This window comes from Ictalurus furcatus, chromosome 22 (genome assembly GCF_023375685.1).
Source record: "Ictalurus furcatus strain D&B chromosome 22, Billie_1.0, whole genome shotgun sequence".
NCBI classification, from domain to species: domain Eukaryota; kingdom Metazoa; phylum Chordata; class Actinopteri; order Siluriformes; family Ictaluridae; genus Ictalurus; species Ictalurus furcatus.
This window is the reverse complement of record NC_071276.1, coordinates 4104374-4121290: the sequence shown is the minus strand read 5'-3', so window position 1 is coordinate 4121290 and position 16917 is coordinate 4104374. Positions and strand designations below refer to the sequence as shown.

General features: G+C 39.7%; 1 protein-coding gene across 2 annotated transcripts; it reads right to left on the bottom strand.

Annotated features, from left to right (window-relative positions):
- Positions 1-5279: 5279 nt before the first annotated feature.
- zfand5a (zinc finger, AN1-type domain 5a) lies at positions 5280-16057 on the bottom strand. 2 transcript variants are annotated; one of them, XM_053610208.1, is made up of 6 exons: positions 15833-16057; positions 10585-10746; positions 9740-9827; positions 8758-8864; positions 7505-7621; positions 5280-6765 (listed from the first exon to the last, which is right to left on the bottom strand). In XM_053610208.1, exons 2-6 carry the CDS (start codon positions 10739-10741, stop codon positions 6617-6619), a joined length of 618 nt encoding a protein of 205 aa, XP_053466183.1. In that variant the 5' UTR covers positions 10742-10746; positions 15833-16057; the 3' UTR covers positions 5280-6616. The 2 variants fall into 2 exon arrangements, with proteins under 2 accessions (XP_053466183.1, XP_053466182.1); XM_053610207.1 differs by having other exon boundaries at positions 10585-10743; positions 15833-16056.
- Between the last annotated feature and the right edge of the window lie 860 nt (positions 16058-16917).

Here is a 16917-nt window from a genome sequence, read left to right as displayed (position 1 = left end):
ACTTTTGTTTTGACTTGACCCAGGTAGGAGAAGCTGGATCAGGTCTGAATACAATCAATGGACTTTTGGTTCTGCAGCAAAGGGTACTTGAATCGATTGGGACCAAGGACTTAAATTTGGGAAAAGACCTGAATTGAAGACATTGATGGTAGATTGGAACCTGTGACATTGGAGTTACAAGAGTTGGGACTGCCTTTGGGAAGAGATTAGGATATGGGAATGTTACTAAGGAAGAGTCATAACCTAATACTAATACTGGGGATGGAACAGGGCTTGGGACTGACAAATGGAGGGGGCACAAGGTCTGGGATTGACAGTGGGGAATGTTCAGAAGCTGGGGCTGACTGTGAGGAATGTTCCTGGGAATGTTACTGAAAAGGAGCAGTCAGGAATATTCAGACCGATACTGTCTTTTGGAAAGATCAGGGAACGATAATGGGGCAGGATCAGAACTTCAGAACTTGGAGTAGTACCTGAGACTGATTCTGAGGAATGTTCAGGACCTGTGAATGGGATTGAAATAGGTTCAGGACCTGGGACTGATACTAGGAAAGGAGCTGATACCTGGCTGAACATTAGAGAAGGAGCAGGGCCTTGATCAGACACAGGATTAGGACCTGGGAATATTGCTCAGGACAAGGCAACACCTGGGACTGATATTTTTGAAAAGAGCAATTCTTGGAACTGACAAAGAAAGGGAGAACAAGGTCTGGACCTAACATGGGTTGGACCTAACAAGCAGTGCCTGGAACTTATGCCAGTGCAGGATCAGGACTTAAGACTGACATGAGATAATACTGAGGAAAGAAAGGATCAAGGTCTTGAAAAGGAGCAAGCTTTAGGGTCACAGTGAATCCAGAGCTTACCTGAGAATACCCCAGTCCATCAGAGTGCACCATGTGCACACACAGTCACACTATCATTCACACTTAAGCCTAGTTCACACTACATGATTTTAAGCCCGATTTGCAGGTCGGCGACAAAAATCTTTTGATTGAAGGCAACTCAGCGAGCAATCGGCGCTCGCCAATCGGCAGTCGATCGTTATGTGTGAACTACTCAGCGACTCATTGCCAAGGCTCACCGACACATCGGTGAGGCATCGACAGTGCCACGCAGATATTTGGCATGCTAAATATCTGGAGCTGTCAGGCGACTCCACATCCTGTAGTGTGAAAAGTTTCCTCACTGGCAGTGACTGCGGTGATGACCTACAGCCAATGAGAGAGCAAGGCTTGGGGTGAGGTGACCGTGAGGAAGGAAGGAATCTTTGGGAAGTGTGTGTTCGAGCGTCATTACAGCGTTGTGTGCTCAGTAAATATATACAGTAAAAAGACATGAAAAAGGAAGAAGGTAGCGATGGGAACTGTCTAATCAGCAGTTCAGTTACACTGAAAAACACAGGCTTCCCAGACAGCTCAGGGCTGGGAACATGTGGAGGTGTATGAGAGAGAGAGAGAGAGAGAGAGAGAGAGAGAGACAGAAAGTCCTGTACACTTGGAGTACATTGTGTCCCTGTCTGTCACTATAAGGGTGCATGAATACAAGATTAAGGACTCACAAGCACACATTCACCCAAACATTTACTGTAGATACTTCTTTGCTAGTATAATCATATCTACTGAATGTAAAGTGTGTGTGTGTGTGTGAGTGAAATAAATACAGAGAGAGGAGGGGGATGTTTGTGTTTTAACATCAGGCCAAAAGATCAAAAGAATCACAACTGATCATGAGTGGAATCCATGTGAGGGGAGGAGTCTCAAGCCCAAGTGTGTTGTGGGCAGGGTTATAATGTGCCATTCTCAATGGCACTGACTTCACTTCTTATCTCTGTCTCTCTGTCTCTGACTCACAGAAGTGATGAGTAAGATTAAGCTTTATTAGCGCGCCTGGTAGACTCCTGTCTATAAACACGCACACACCCACACACACACCTTCCATTGACAAAAGACAATAGCATGCCCCCCCCCCTACAGGCACACAGACACAGACACACACACACACACACACACACGCACACACAATAATCATATATAAGGATAAGAGCTGTATAATTTGAACAGCCTCAGTAGGGAATCAACCTCCACTCCCACTCCCACTGCATGTGCGTGTGTGTGTGTGTGTGTGTGTGTGTGTGTACGGGTGCATGTTTTTATCTCAATGGAGTTTGCGAATCTATTGTAATCCCATCTAATCTAACCCACTTAGTGAATTTCCTGTGACAGCAGCCATGGACACACACACACACACACACACACAAAACACATACACAAGTAAAACCAGACAGCCTCCATGTTTTTTTATTGTATTACTGAATATGTTACTTTCTTAATCACATAAATAAAACATTACTCTTTAACATGCAAAAGGTATCTAAATTTATTCTTGGAAACAATTCCCAGAACACGCTGCTTAGTATGAATTGCCAGCTATAATCTTTTCTTTCCGTCCTCTTTCCCTCACATGGCCCATATGGTCAAACATGGCTGCCACGGCCTGCATATATCCCCTGACTTGTGTAATAAGGATTAAGTCAGTGAGTTTATATGGGACAGAGAAAGTAAGCCTTGTCTCGCCAGCAAAACATAATCACTGTCATGTTTTTCGTGGCCGCCTTGTGCTTGTGCAATTCCACTGATTTTACTCACAGATTTTCCAGACATTACTAAGCCAAGTAATGGACCATGGTGGTCAGTTAGGGGATCCCCTAGTGAAAATATTTAGTTATAACTCTCTAACCATGCACTGTCGACATCCATAACTCCTGGTCTCTGGAAGTTTTTTTTTTTTTTACTTTGTTTGGATGGATTTTTCCACGACACGTGCATATGTATGTGTGTGTGTGTGTGTGTGTATATATATATATATATAAAACTCAGCAAAAAAAGAAATGTCCCTTTTTCAGGAGACTGTATTTTAAAGATAATTTTGTAAAAACCAAATAAGCTTTACAGATCTTTATTGGAAAGGGTTTAAACAATTATACAATGTTGTATGTTGTATTTGGTTGCATAGTTTAGTGCTGATTTGCCATTTGAAATGCCTGTGTACCCTGTACATATGGCAAATTCCACCATGCTGACTTGGTCTCACAGTCTGGCAATTAACATGACTCAGCTTTCACTACATGGGTCTGGTAATGGTTATATTTGTAGCTTTTCTTATAATGGAGAAATCCAACAAAATTGCCCTTGATCGTTAGGATTTCTAGCAATTCTGTCTAGGGGATGAAAGGGGGCTGTTATGAAAGAATGATCATGATTCAAGTTTTAGATATCTTGTTTATTTTCATTTGTAATGGCATACACAGATAACGCTTCTGAAAGTATGGGAACTTTTCCTGGAATGAGTTCTCTGTAAAGCTTAATGATGCCATGGACAGGAGGATGATCAGCTATGATTCCCAAGAAAGAGGCACACAAACAGGCATACCACCAATTCCTTTCACCTCAAATACAACAACTGGATGATAATAAAATAAAAAACCTAGATGAGATGCAGGAACCGTGCGCTCTTAAAGCAAGAACATTAGCACTCACAGTGTATGTGTGAAATTGGCACCTGTTGACACTCACCTCTCCAGCTGTTCCCAAGTCAGATTTGTTAAACAAGCTCCTTCCTGACAACAGCATGATTGGCTAAAGCCATTAGACAGCTGATATGACACCTGTCCATGTTACATTTTGCCTTTCTCTTTAAATGTATTCATAAAGGATGGTTCTACAGCCAGTGATATACTGTATAATCAAAAATCCTTACAACATGGAAATAATTTAAACCGACAAAATCATTTCCTGTTAGAGAACCTTTGTTGCCTAGTAGATTACAGTCCAATTTGTATCAATTTAAAGCAACCATAAGTAATGATACTTTAGTCGTACAGCATCCTGGTGTGATTGGTCAGAACGTTTTCTCTAACAGCAGCTCTGATGGTACTTCTGGTACTTCAGGTTTATTTTAATGTGCTTGTTGTAATACATTCTTGTTTCTATAGTAACAACTCATTCACAGACACTTCTATGTTGAATTTTTGACAAAATGTATGACTACAAAAGAACAGATTAAAAATGTGTTATTATTAAACAAAGAGATCTATTTACTAATGTATATTTAAGTTTCTAACACCAGCACTTTGTAGCAGTAGGTTTTCCACCACAGGACAGAGGACTTTGCTCTTTCAGTTTATTCAGTAACATGACAAGCCGCTTTTTTTGTTTTGTCTTATAAACTTTAAGAGAAAGAAACAAGTAGAATTCAATGCCAAAGGTGTCAACAGGAATTCCCCTGCCACCAAGTCTAGTCTTTCTTGCTACTGATACGTAGGACTCAAATACCTTTACAACATACTTCAATCAGGAAGACAACTATTTCAGACATTTGACCTTGCTGTGACCTTGGATCAGTTTATATGCTGGTTACAGTGATAATTCCATAGAAAATCCTACAAACCACGGCACTCTTTCAGTAAGAATCTTGGATAGAAGCGGTGACATCCCAAAATCTTAATACCTTAGCCACCCAGTGTCAGAGGCATAAGAAGACTGTACATAGCTGCTGTAATGTTTGTGATAAGACCCTGAATAAAACACTTCGGGACAAGCCGTTATAGGAAAATAATCAAATTTAGGATGATAACACGGCTCCACAGCCACACAGTTGCTGATTATTTTCCTATAAAGTGTTTTATTCCTCACACAGCTGAATAATCAGCATTTCGTCATATTGCACACTTAGTCCCACAATACAAATGATCTAAAGAACGCTTCAGTAGCCTTGATTACGGCTACCAGTAACGTTCATGTGTTACACAGAGAGATGGCAGGTTATAGCACTTCACCTACACCCGATTGATATTTTAACAAGTATATCTATCAAGCACCCACCCCTTTTAGAAAAATGAAAGGAAAGAGGATGAGCAGGAACCATAGCAAGATGGAGAATTATTATCTCTCAATATTGTATGTGTAGTGTCAGTGTAAGCTTTTTTTTAAAGACTATCTTTTTTTAAAAAAAAAATTAAAATACAGCAAAATGTGGGCGCATCCTGCAATAATAAAATTTGAATGAAATAGCAAAACCGATCTTAGATCAGTATCCTGTACTAGAAATAATAATAATAATAATAATAATAATAATACAAATTTCTATGACAGTATAATTCACATGCAGGTCTGTGTATACATCTATTATACACACACACACACTATACTGACCATATACACTATACATTTAATATGAATAAAATAGGCTACAAAGCAAAACTCAACACAGTCTGGTGGGTTTTTTTTATTCTGTACATTTTTATTTACAATACTATTTTTTGCATTAATGGCAAGTAAAAGGATTAAATGCAATACATAAATATGAACAGGTTTTCTTTTGTACAAATTTGCATATAACTAATAGCTGAAATTAAAACTCAAAACAGATACGTACAGTTTCGACACTCCCGGAACCATCACAGAGAGAACACGCGCACGCGCACACACACACACAAAGAGGATTTCAGTTATGGGTGCCAGCGCTCACGCTCACATTTAACAAAACACTGATCCCTTTGTCGAGCTTCAAATGTCCAAACGTAACTGACTCAGGAAGGACTGCTTCTCTCTCTCTTTCTCACACACACACATTCACAAACACCAAATAAATGCCTAAATAACTTCACTCGAATGATAAAACAACAAACACAACCCCGTGGTATCTGTTATAATAATGGCCACACGGCTGTGAGCTCGTGTGCTGTGAAAGAAGCTAGAACGACAACACTAACGCCTTCGGATCGACATCCACCAGTGGGTCACAGTAGCATGTTCACATTATGAAATTGTTATGGGGGGGGAACAAAAAGATGAATGATTGATGACCGACAGGCAGCCTAGGTGGGAAGTCGATCTGTTTGACCTTTAGTAAGCAGGCTCGAGTGGAACATCAAAGAAGAAAATACGGTATAAATCTGTCTGCTAATCCCGACTGGAAGGAAACAACTGCAGAACAGCGCACCAAAAACAAACAAACAAACAAACAAAAAACCCCAAGTGTCCGAGAACGTCTTGCTCACAACGCTAAATTGCACAACCTCGTTTTGGCAAACCATGCGATTTCTAGGAAAGCAACGATCCAATACTTAATATCAATATCGGCTTGATATATAAATGAGAAGATCGCAATGCTGGATCGGTATCCTGAAACGATCTCATGAACACAACATGTAACCTCGGGTTTCTCCTTTTGTATACAGTCGAGTCGTTTGTGGGAATATTATTTCGATCCTAAACCTAATCAGGAGCTGAAAGAACGAGCAAAGGAAGTCACTGTCAAGTGACCAAAGCTCATAACTAAATGAAAACTAGGATTAACGGTTCCCTGAAACGGCGCCTTGATCTACAAACCTAAACTGAACTATGGCAAAGAGCTGGCACAGCAGGCGAGAGCGTCAAAGAAAAACACAATAATAATGTAATACCTAGAACCAAACGGTAATTAATGCACGGGCATCACACGCAGCACGATTGCTTTTCCCCTCGTCTTCTTTCTCGTAATAGAAAAACACAAGTCCGTTTATCCGATATCCGTTTTAGCTCAACACTTCTCTTTCCATGCTTTACGCTTTGCTTTATATTCTCTGGATCTTGTCGGCCACCACCACAGGGTTTTCTTTGCGGATTTTGGCGGCCGCCTCGGCTTTGTAGTCATATGTGCAGTTGTGCTTGTCCGAGTAGCGATGGATGCCGCAGAAGAGCTGGCCGCACCTACAGTCAAAACCTGCAACAAATACATATTATTATTAGTAGTAGTAGTAGTAGTAGTAGTAGTAGTAGTAGTAGTGTTAACAATATTACTCCGTTTATACATGTTATTCAACACCACATAATACATAACTGGGAGTGTGAATAATACTGAAATCTATATTAATCTCCTGGTCACTGAGAATATTTGTATCTAGAGTTGGCACCCATGAGGATCAGGTATCGGGCCTATAACAGTAAAACGGTGGATCAAACATCGGATATCTGACCGTGTAACAAATGGCAAAGCCTGGAATTGGGACAAATGATGTATTGCTGTTGCTGGAAATGTTTACTTATAAAGAGAGACATGACTGGTTTGTCTGTTGTTGGTGTCTTCTCTTAAATGGTAGCGATAAAAAAAAAGATCAAAACTCAACATGTTTTATTTTATAGCTTGTGTCCACTTGTGAAAAATCACATTCCTTGCAACTTTGACAATATTACTGTTGGATTTCGTTTGGAAAATTGTCATTAAATGACATCAATAAAAAGTCAGTATGCAAAATTCTACGCATATTAAATTAGCCTCATTTGTATAAACAAATGGACACTTTTGATGTAGGTCCAATGTAAAAAGTACACTGCAAATCAACAGGCAAAAATTTATTGTGACATCTATAGTTTTTTCAACAACAAAAGTGATATTATATACACACACTATTGATTTGTAGTATCTTGCCTTAAATGCTAATGACTCTTTAGGGAATGCTCACCTGTGAGGCCGACCCTCTTGCGGCAGGTGAAGCAGCGGTTCTTTTTGGGTTTGCTGGAGTCCGGACTCTTCGCCACATCACTGAGGGGCGAGCAGGAGGAAGTGGGCTGGCTAACGACTGTGGGAGCAGGAAGTCCACAAACATAATTACAAACAGGTTTTCCTTCAGCCTGTGTATGTGTTTTAGATATGGTGTGCTATGTGTAGAGAAGTTTGGCAGAGGGCTTTGGAATGGGGCTACAATTTCATAGGGATGTGCCAAAAAAAAAACCCCACAACAACCGCAGCAGATACACACACCCAAACGCCGGGGGAGAGAGAGGGGGGGTGAAAGAGAGAGACGGAGAGAGAGAGAACAGAAAGATAAGGACATAATGTGTTTATATTTTGTCTGCTAGCAAAAACTAATGTAGACATAATATAAAAATAAATTGGTTTTGAAACTTAAAACTGCCTAACAAAGCAGCACATGAACCTACTGTTTAATGTTAAACCCGCTTAAACGTATCGTTAATCTTTAGTACAAATAAAGCTTCCTGTAACAGTGCAGAGGACATTAATGCACTCAGTTTTACCCCGACAATGTACAGAGCTGAAGTGAAGCGAAATGGTGGGCAATTACTTTTTACTTCACCTGATATGCGCTTCACTATGTTGCCGATTTTTCTCTCCATTATCTAATTCTCCCTGTATTGCACGAACGCTAGCGGCCCAGAGGGCCGAGGGTTAAGGCGTGCTTCCTCCAACAGACTTCATGTTGAATTCAATTCAATTGTATTCGCATAGCGCTTTATACAAAAGACAGTGTCACTAAGCAGCTTTGCAGGTAGAAGTCTTGGATCCCTAATGAGCAAGCCTGGGGTGATGGTGTCGAGAAAATCTACACGAGAAAGAAAACTTGAGAGGAACACGACCCACGCCTTTTCTGAGTGGCACTGGATCTTTTCAAACTGCAGCTGATGCAACATTATGGGACAGCTGAACATGCTTGGAGGAGAGCACTAACTGAACCCTTCTGTTTACACGAGCGAACAGACTCTGTTGACTGGCTGACGGCACGCAGTAACAAGGATGAGGGCCAGTGGGTTCCTTTTGCTACAGACAGCTACACCAGTGTGAATATTCAAACTTCCCCTATAACTGGAGCACTTGTGTATCTGTTTTTTTTTTTTAACTTAATGTAACCCTTTGTTGTTTACTGAAAAGCACTATATAAATATGTATTATTATTTACATTGTGCATATGCACGTTACCTGCTTCCACTTTGTTCGATTTAGGAGATGGGCTCTTCTCCTCTCTGGAAATGCTCATCTCCGTCATCTGTTGTGTGACGGGCAGGGAGACTGCGGCAGACATGTCTCTGAGGAAACATCACAGTATTTTCCGCTGACTTGTGATACTCACACACCCACAGCTGCTCGCAAAGGCGCAAAGCACCTGACCATAATACGACGCTTCTCACAGTCACAGGCCGCAAAGCCCATAACGTACACACACACACACACACACGAGAAACAGAAGGCAGAAGCAGAAACAAGTAGAAGTCAGACACATTCACCAGGAGAAACGACAGGAAGTGGGGACTGATTTTATTATATTTATACTTTACACTATTACATATAATATATTAACAATGCAAGTGCTTTTTTGTAGGAAAGTGTTTAATTGTGAAGGTCTTTAGTTTTAATTTTTTTTTTTTTTTTTAAAGCTTAGCAGTTTCTAAATATCAGACGAGTATCAGTATTAGATACTCAAGGTTTCGTTATGAGAAAAAGAAAAAAGTGGCATAGTGCCATCTCCATTTGCGTCATATTGTCGTGATGTCATTGTACTTTCAAGCATGACACTACAGGTAGAAGAGACTTTTGAAAATGTCAATCATTTTCAGATTTTTTTTTTCTGTGGATAAATTACATCTATAAAATGTCTTCTCTTAAAGTGTAACAATAAAAAAAAATATATCAAAATTCAACATGTTTATTTGGCGATTTTTGTCTACTTGGCAGGTGGCGAAACGACGAAAGAGAACGAACAAAAACAAAATATAAAGAAAGAATTTCGTAGGAGCCGATAAAAGAAAAGGCAGACAGACAGATACAGGCAGGCAGGCGGGCGTGTTTTGTACTTGAATGCACCAATTAAACAGAGGCTCTGCAGCAGGAACACAGCACAGGGATGAACTGACTTGCGCATGGAGGTGTACATACACCCACAACCGAACAAAGAGAAACTCACTCTGATGTCGATTCTGCGCAGGTCGCCTCCGCTTTGTTTAGGCCTTCTAGTCTCTGCATGGCCGACGTCTCCGATGAAGGACTGCCTGCTGCTCCAGGAAGGAAAGCACACGTCTGACTAACCACAAACAGCAGCCTTAAAACAGCTGTATATCTTAAATAATTGGCCTGAGGCACTCTAAACACAAATGGTCAAAGCTGCTTCTTATAAACGGCTTCCGCTATGCGAAGAGACCAGAAAAGTTATGTAAAGAACAGAAGCTATCGTCCCTCTTCCACATACATGAGATCACAGACACGCACAATTTGGTTAGCATCACTGTGATCGACAGGGAAGAATGAATAGACCATCCCTCCCATGGCTAATTTTACTCCTTAAGCTCTCAACCAATAAGAATACAAATAAGAATCACGCCTCAAGAAGTTCTTGGTCAGCTAAAACAGGTGTGTTAGATTTTAGTTGGAGATGAAACCTGCAGGAAGGTAGATCTCAATGAAGACGGTTTGTGACCACTGATTTAGAATACAAGTCTCACAGACATCCGTAGCACGTAGTATACTTTCACGGCCCAGACTTTAGCACCTTCCTAATCCTGGTTCTTTTAACCTCCTTGGGATTTTATTACTGATCCAATTAGTTGAGTCAGGAGAGCAGGGTAAACAGTAACGAAAAACAAAGTTTTATATGAGCGGAGCACATTCGTTCCTGATGCAAATCATCGTTCTAACGCCATGACGTTTTAAATCAAGCTCGTAAATCGGACGAGTCAGTTTTTCCAGCAGCGTCGTCACCCTCGGGAAGGAATAAGAGGAGTAAGGCTTTGTCATTTTTGCTGTGCGACTTACCCAGAGGGCTCACTGGGCTGCGATCGCTACTCTGCTGTCGACTCAGGTGTTCCTTGTAGCACACAGAGCACATGCCACTAGTCCTGGGGTTGCCGTAGAAACCGCAGCCCATGGTGCACAGGATGGGAACCGGGCTCTGATTGGTCTCCTGGGCCATTGCTGCTGGAAATTTTGTTTTTTTTTTTTAATTGACTGGTTAAAGTTGTGGGAAAGATATGTATATATATATATATATATATAAATAATAAAGCTTATGTCAAACTTTAAAGGCTAGTAACGAATATGAAGTTAATACAGAATAAACCATTGACATTAATGCCTGGTTCAACATTAACAGTTGTTAGTAATTCCAGAGGGAGGAAGGGGGAAAAAAAAAAAGAGAGGCAATGAATGTTTATAGCTATAAAGCAAGTAATGTAAGCAACTAACTTATTTTGTGGACGCTAAACGTAAATCACACCACCCAATCAGTGATTATTTTCCTATAACAGCACACCCTGGGTGTTTTATTCTTCACTGAAACCCTATAGGATAAGATTATGGGTAAAATCAGCAGTAAAATGTATGTGTTATGACATGGAGACTCAAACTGTAAATACAATAGTCCAAGTTCCTTTACTTGCTTTGTGGCTCAGATTTAATTGAAAAGAATCTGGTGTATAAACTAGTGTAAAACGCATGCGAGAGCGATTTAAACCTTTCCGTAAAGACATGGTTTGGTGATGAATATTTACGGCCACGGAGCAGCTGATTTGATCTAGCTTCGCTTCTTTTGGTGCTAATTAAATTCAAGATCGACCATTTCCCTGAGGTGACTAAGCGCTCTCGAATCACGGTGTTCCTGTAAACATGTTCGTAATTAGGACACATTTGTTTTACTTTAGCCAGACTGGACACCACATCCTTTATCGTGCAGTTTAGAATCTAGGTCAAGAACCTGCCTGAATAATAGCAAGTTTAACATGGCAGCTGAGGTGACATACGAGTGGGCCGACAATGTGCGTGTTTGCTGTGTAATCTGAGTTCTTTAAATGATTTTATTAAACGTCACATAGGATTGAAGGGTGAGAGACATCGGAGCAGGGTTAAGAGAGAGCAGGTCAGGTCGAAACACACTTTCAGTACTTTGTGTCTGTACTTGTGTCTACAACACTGATTAACAGCGTTAATAAGTGCTATAAAGTGCAACGCTGTTAAACTTCATAGAAACTAACTGGACGTTATCCAATGCCAAACTATTTGCGTGCATTGTTTCCCCAATTGCAAAATAATTGAATTGGTTTTTTTTTTTTTTTTTTTTTTTTTTTCTTTTGGGTTGTTTGTTTTCATATACTTTTCTACAGTGCAATATATGCAGTTTCAATAGTTTTGCTGCTTCTTTGTCCCAACGTGAAAAGCACAATATGTTTCATAAGAATGGCTTCAGTCGTACTATGTTTGTACCCCTCGTACACTGCTAGCAGAACACAAAGCTTATGAAAAGCCATAAGAGCCCCCCCCAAACTGAATGACGGGTGCTGTTTACACATTACTTTGTTGTGTTATGCAAATTATTTCCTCTCATCAGGTTTTAAACTCTTTTAGTGACTTTATAAAAAAAAAAAAATGTAAAAAAATTTTTAAAAGAGCCTAGCGACAAATCCAGCAACTTTCAACAGATCTAATAAATCAGCAGATGTCAGCAACTGTCCTGCACTCAATATGGCTCTCCAGCGCACATCACAGCGGTTGCTTATATGAGTTGAGCGATCAGGTTCGGTCGACTCACCACCAGAGTGTAAAGCCTGACTGAGTTGTATGTGAACCTATGTTCCTAATGACCAATCACTGATCATCAATGTTCCCAAAGGCCAATCACGTCCCAAAGTCTTACATTCCTCAGTGATTTACTGACAGTGATGTACTAATTACAATTTTGAATTCATTAATGAATAACAGATCATGCTGTTTAACTATTTACAGTAACATTTAATGTTGTGGAATGTCTGCAAGACAAGTTACGTCCTGTTATTATTTATGTTATAACAGCTATGACCTTCTCTGACCAGCCTCATTTATTCCTCTCTTGAATTTTTAACGAGACAAAAACCTACAATTTGTCCAAAAACCCAGACCACTGTCCTTTCCTCCAAGTTATGTTGAAAAACTGACTGTTACAAAGTACTGACACTAGTGCCTCCTTCCATAAAAGTTAAATAAATGTCTCTTTACATAAAAGGTTAATGATCATGCATTTGTTAGTTAAATGATGTCACATTGAAAGCCATTTATTATTAGTCTAAGATTATGTACCTCGACCGCCACATGTCCCTGTGAATGAGTCGTTACTATAGAAACGAGACCATTTTTGAACACGTGCAGTAAAATGAATTTATCATTTGAACTACAGCGAACACTACAGTCAGACCAATCCGATTCAAGAATTCAACTGCACTGTGGAATATCGATATTCTGTTCTGATGAAACTCTATTCCCTCTTCAGAAAATCTTCCTTTTTCATCTAACATGCTTTGATATGCAAATGATAATGACCCATGGCCGCATCTGGCGATTTTCTGATCTTCCTCTGAATAAAATTCCAACACTGGGACTCGTGTACAGCACTGCCAACTTAAGAGACTTTGCTGCGATATCTGGGAACTTTTTAGACCCCTTTTGTTACTTAATAATAAAAAAAAAAAAAAACGAGCCTAGCAACAAATCTAATGACTTTTTGCGGATTTTAGTGCCTGTCTTGAACTCGTTACGGCTCTCCAGCTCACATCACAGCTGCTGATCTACGAGTTGAGTGATCACTGATCAACGTTGTTCCCCCATGACCAATCGCTGTTTTTTGTTTGTTTTAAACACACTTTTAATGATGTTAACAAGTAATTAAAGGGATCACAAGTTTCCTTCATGACTACTCACTGTGACTGTTTCTTTTTGTCTGCGTTCTTCATAAAGTATAGTATTTTGTAGATGTGCAAATGTTTAGTCTGTGGTGCCATGACCAAAGATGGCTCCTTTTAATAAGAAATAAATGATTTAAGCTTTAAGACAGTATTGGCTCAATGGTTAAGGCTCTGGGTTACTAATCAGAATGTCAGGGGTTCAAGTTGCCACTGTTGGGCCCTTGAGCGAGAACTTTAACCCTCACTGTCCCAGGGGTGCCTTATTGTTCCTGCTGAAAAAAAAACCAAAACTGTAGAAACCATCACAACAAATAAAATTACAAACCATCATCTAACCATTAAAACCATTACTGGTTCTTAATGGTATCCACTAGACATAACATGCCATAAGGCAACAAATGACCAATAGAGACCCACAGAAACCACTGCCTTTTCCATTAAAACCAATACAATTTCCATTATAACCATTACAAATTCTATGATGGTTTCTACTGAGTTTTTCAGCAGGGATGGCTGACCCCAACTTCATAAAGAGCTGGGATACGCCAATAACCATGATTTATAAGCAGTATGCAAATTAATCCATGTCTTCTAGCGACTTTCTGAGCATGCCTTAGCTACTTTCCCAAATGGTATTCCATCCTTCTCCCATCTTAAAAAAAAAAGAATTAAACTTACTTTTTAAAAAAAAAAAAAATCTCTTCATTTTAAAAAGAATAAAAAAAAACAAAGCTTCCTTAAATATCCTGAACAAATATTTAAACAAAGTCCATGTATTTACATGCTTTCCCCGTGTTGTAAAATCTGTATGTTAAGTATGTCTTCATAGATGTGTGTTAATTACGTTCAATTTACACGTTGTTGTTTTTCCATGCAATTGTGGGTAACTACTTTCCCCTGGTAAGAGATGGCAACATTTGACTGGACTGGACTGGAGAGTATCGTGACTACCGTGATGTCACATTTTTGGTCGTATTGCCCAGCCTTAACACAAAATGATGCCTGTGAACGGCGATAAGGGGCACTTCATATCACACGAGTTTCACATGAGGTAAATATGAGTCGTGTGGTGGGGAAACCGCGACTATATCTCTTGAGGTTTATTAAGTTTGTTTATTTAAATTATGACGGTCCACACACACAAAAACAACCTCTTCACGCGAGCGCTTCTCGGCTGTCCACGCGCAGGAAATATCTCCTGTCAGAGTGACGAATAATAATTCCCCTCAGGCGATTCTTCTCAGAATCTTGAGATCCTGAGAATCCTCGGGCGATTCTTCTCGACCGAAAGGCGTTCATTTCGAAATATTACACCATTCAGACGCCAGATGTGGGTGAACAAACCGCCCCGACAGCATTATTTTATCTGTGACAAGAAAAGCGAAGAGCTAGGGTTAGCTAGCGAGGCTAATGTTTGGTGTTTGTTTATAGCTGACTGAATGAAACGCCAGCCAGGTTTGCTTAGCAACTCGGTAAGGAGACACCTGATACTACAAATGGTAACAAACAAAAAAAAACCGAACTGAGAATGTGGTGTGTATATATATATATATATATATATAACATGTACCAAAAAAAAAGAAGACGACAAAGATATCAACACTAGTTATTTGTACTATTAGTGGAACTGGTTATTGAAACGCCTCGACTTTTTTTTCCCTTCTTCTTTGTTTCAATATCACTTCCTTCCAGTCGAGTAAACTCGCTAGTTGACTAATACTAGCGTCAAACAAACAAAAAAACTGGTTTGTTCGGGTTGTCTATAGCTAAATGTCTCTAAACAGATGGTTTTGTTTAAACCAAACCTGTCTTCTTTTTGTCGAACAAAGCAGCTAGCCTTTAGCTAACTAACCGAACAAAACAATAGACAATAAGAGGATTAGGTAGCAGACGAGCTTTTCATCACGACGCACACTTCTCACTAGAACCACAGGACTTTAAAACTATACATAGGTTAAAGAACACATTTCGAGGACAGTCCAATGTCAACACGGATCAATCTGCTAGGCAGTTAGCTAACCAGCTAACCCCCAGCTCTTCATGTCCTGTCCTGTGTTGTGTTTTGCCCAAGCAAGTCACGTCCAATTATTTGTAATGGTGGTGATAGGAACTAGTTGACTTTTGTCTCTACCAGGACCCACCCGTGGAAAAATACATATAAATAAAATATTGATATACATACACACACTAATATATATATATATATATTCAGCGGTAAACATTTAACACGCTGTAGTGTGTTATAATCTTCTCTCTCTGAATGTCTAACCTGTTTAACACACGTCAGCAAATCAAGCTTCTCATTCAGTCACTCCAGATTATATCTTTAAACAAAATAAACACATCACACTTACCTCGGTTGATTTTCAACTTATAATCGATGTTGGTTTAAAAGAAAAAATAAAATAAACAAATCAAGACAGGTATTTTCGAAATTTATCGAGCTTTACTCCTTTTTGTTATTATTATATAGTATGTCCGAGGGCTTTGTGTCGAAGACAGCGATAAATTAACTCCTCCGGTCTCTTGTCCTTTCCTCGATCTTCCCTTCTTTTCTTACGCTGTTTGTTTCCTTCTTTAGTCAAAAGGGGGCGGAGTTTTACGTCACATCGCTGAGTCGGCTCCCTATTGGTCACGCGGAGCGGAAACGTGAGTTAAAGCAAAGAGATCCATTTACCACGTATGTACTGATGACTAATGCAAGACTTTTGTGGTTAAACCTTGCGTAAGAAATGTACTACGCTGGGTAGATGCATCATGGAAAAGAGGTGGCTTTCAAACAGATAGTTGATGAGAAAGTTGTGTCAGAAATGTTGTTAATAAAATCTCAGAGTTTGGGCGGTTCTGATCGATTAAACGCCACGGATAAGGACTAAGGGATAGGATGATGTGAATCTCACATCCAAATAACGTTGTGGCAATACAGAGACATAAACCAAACAAAAATATCCTTATTACACCAATATCCTTTTTTTTTTATATTTCTGTATGTGACCCCATTTTCTGCGGGATCCTGGGGCACGCTGATTGATGACGTACGCAGAACATCTTTAATCATAAGTCTATCGTTAGAGGATCTTCATCGTACAATATATTCGGACATAAGACGTCATCACGCAGTCTATTAGGCAATGAAGCTTACTGACACCTTTTTTAATCAGGATGTTGTTTAGGCAATCAGTGTTGAAACTGGTTCAGTTATGACGTCAAATCTATCTCTTACAAAATCAAGAGTCTTACTGTTTTTTGCCATTGCATACATAACACAGGAGTTCTCAAATGTTTGCAGGCACTTAGGGACCAATTAACAGTAAAGTAAATTTCACAGACCCCCTCTAAACATTATCAACTATTCAAATATTAGGTTTATTATTTAAATATCTTGGCTATTTATTGGCAGCAAGCCGAGCTTTCCATCGTCCAAGGTTTTTGAGATTAT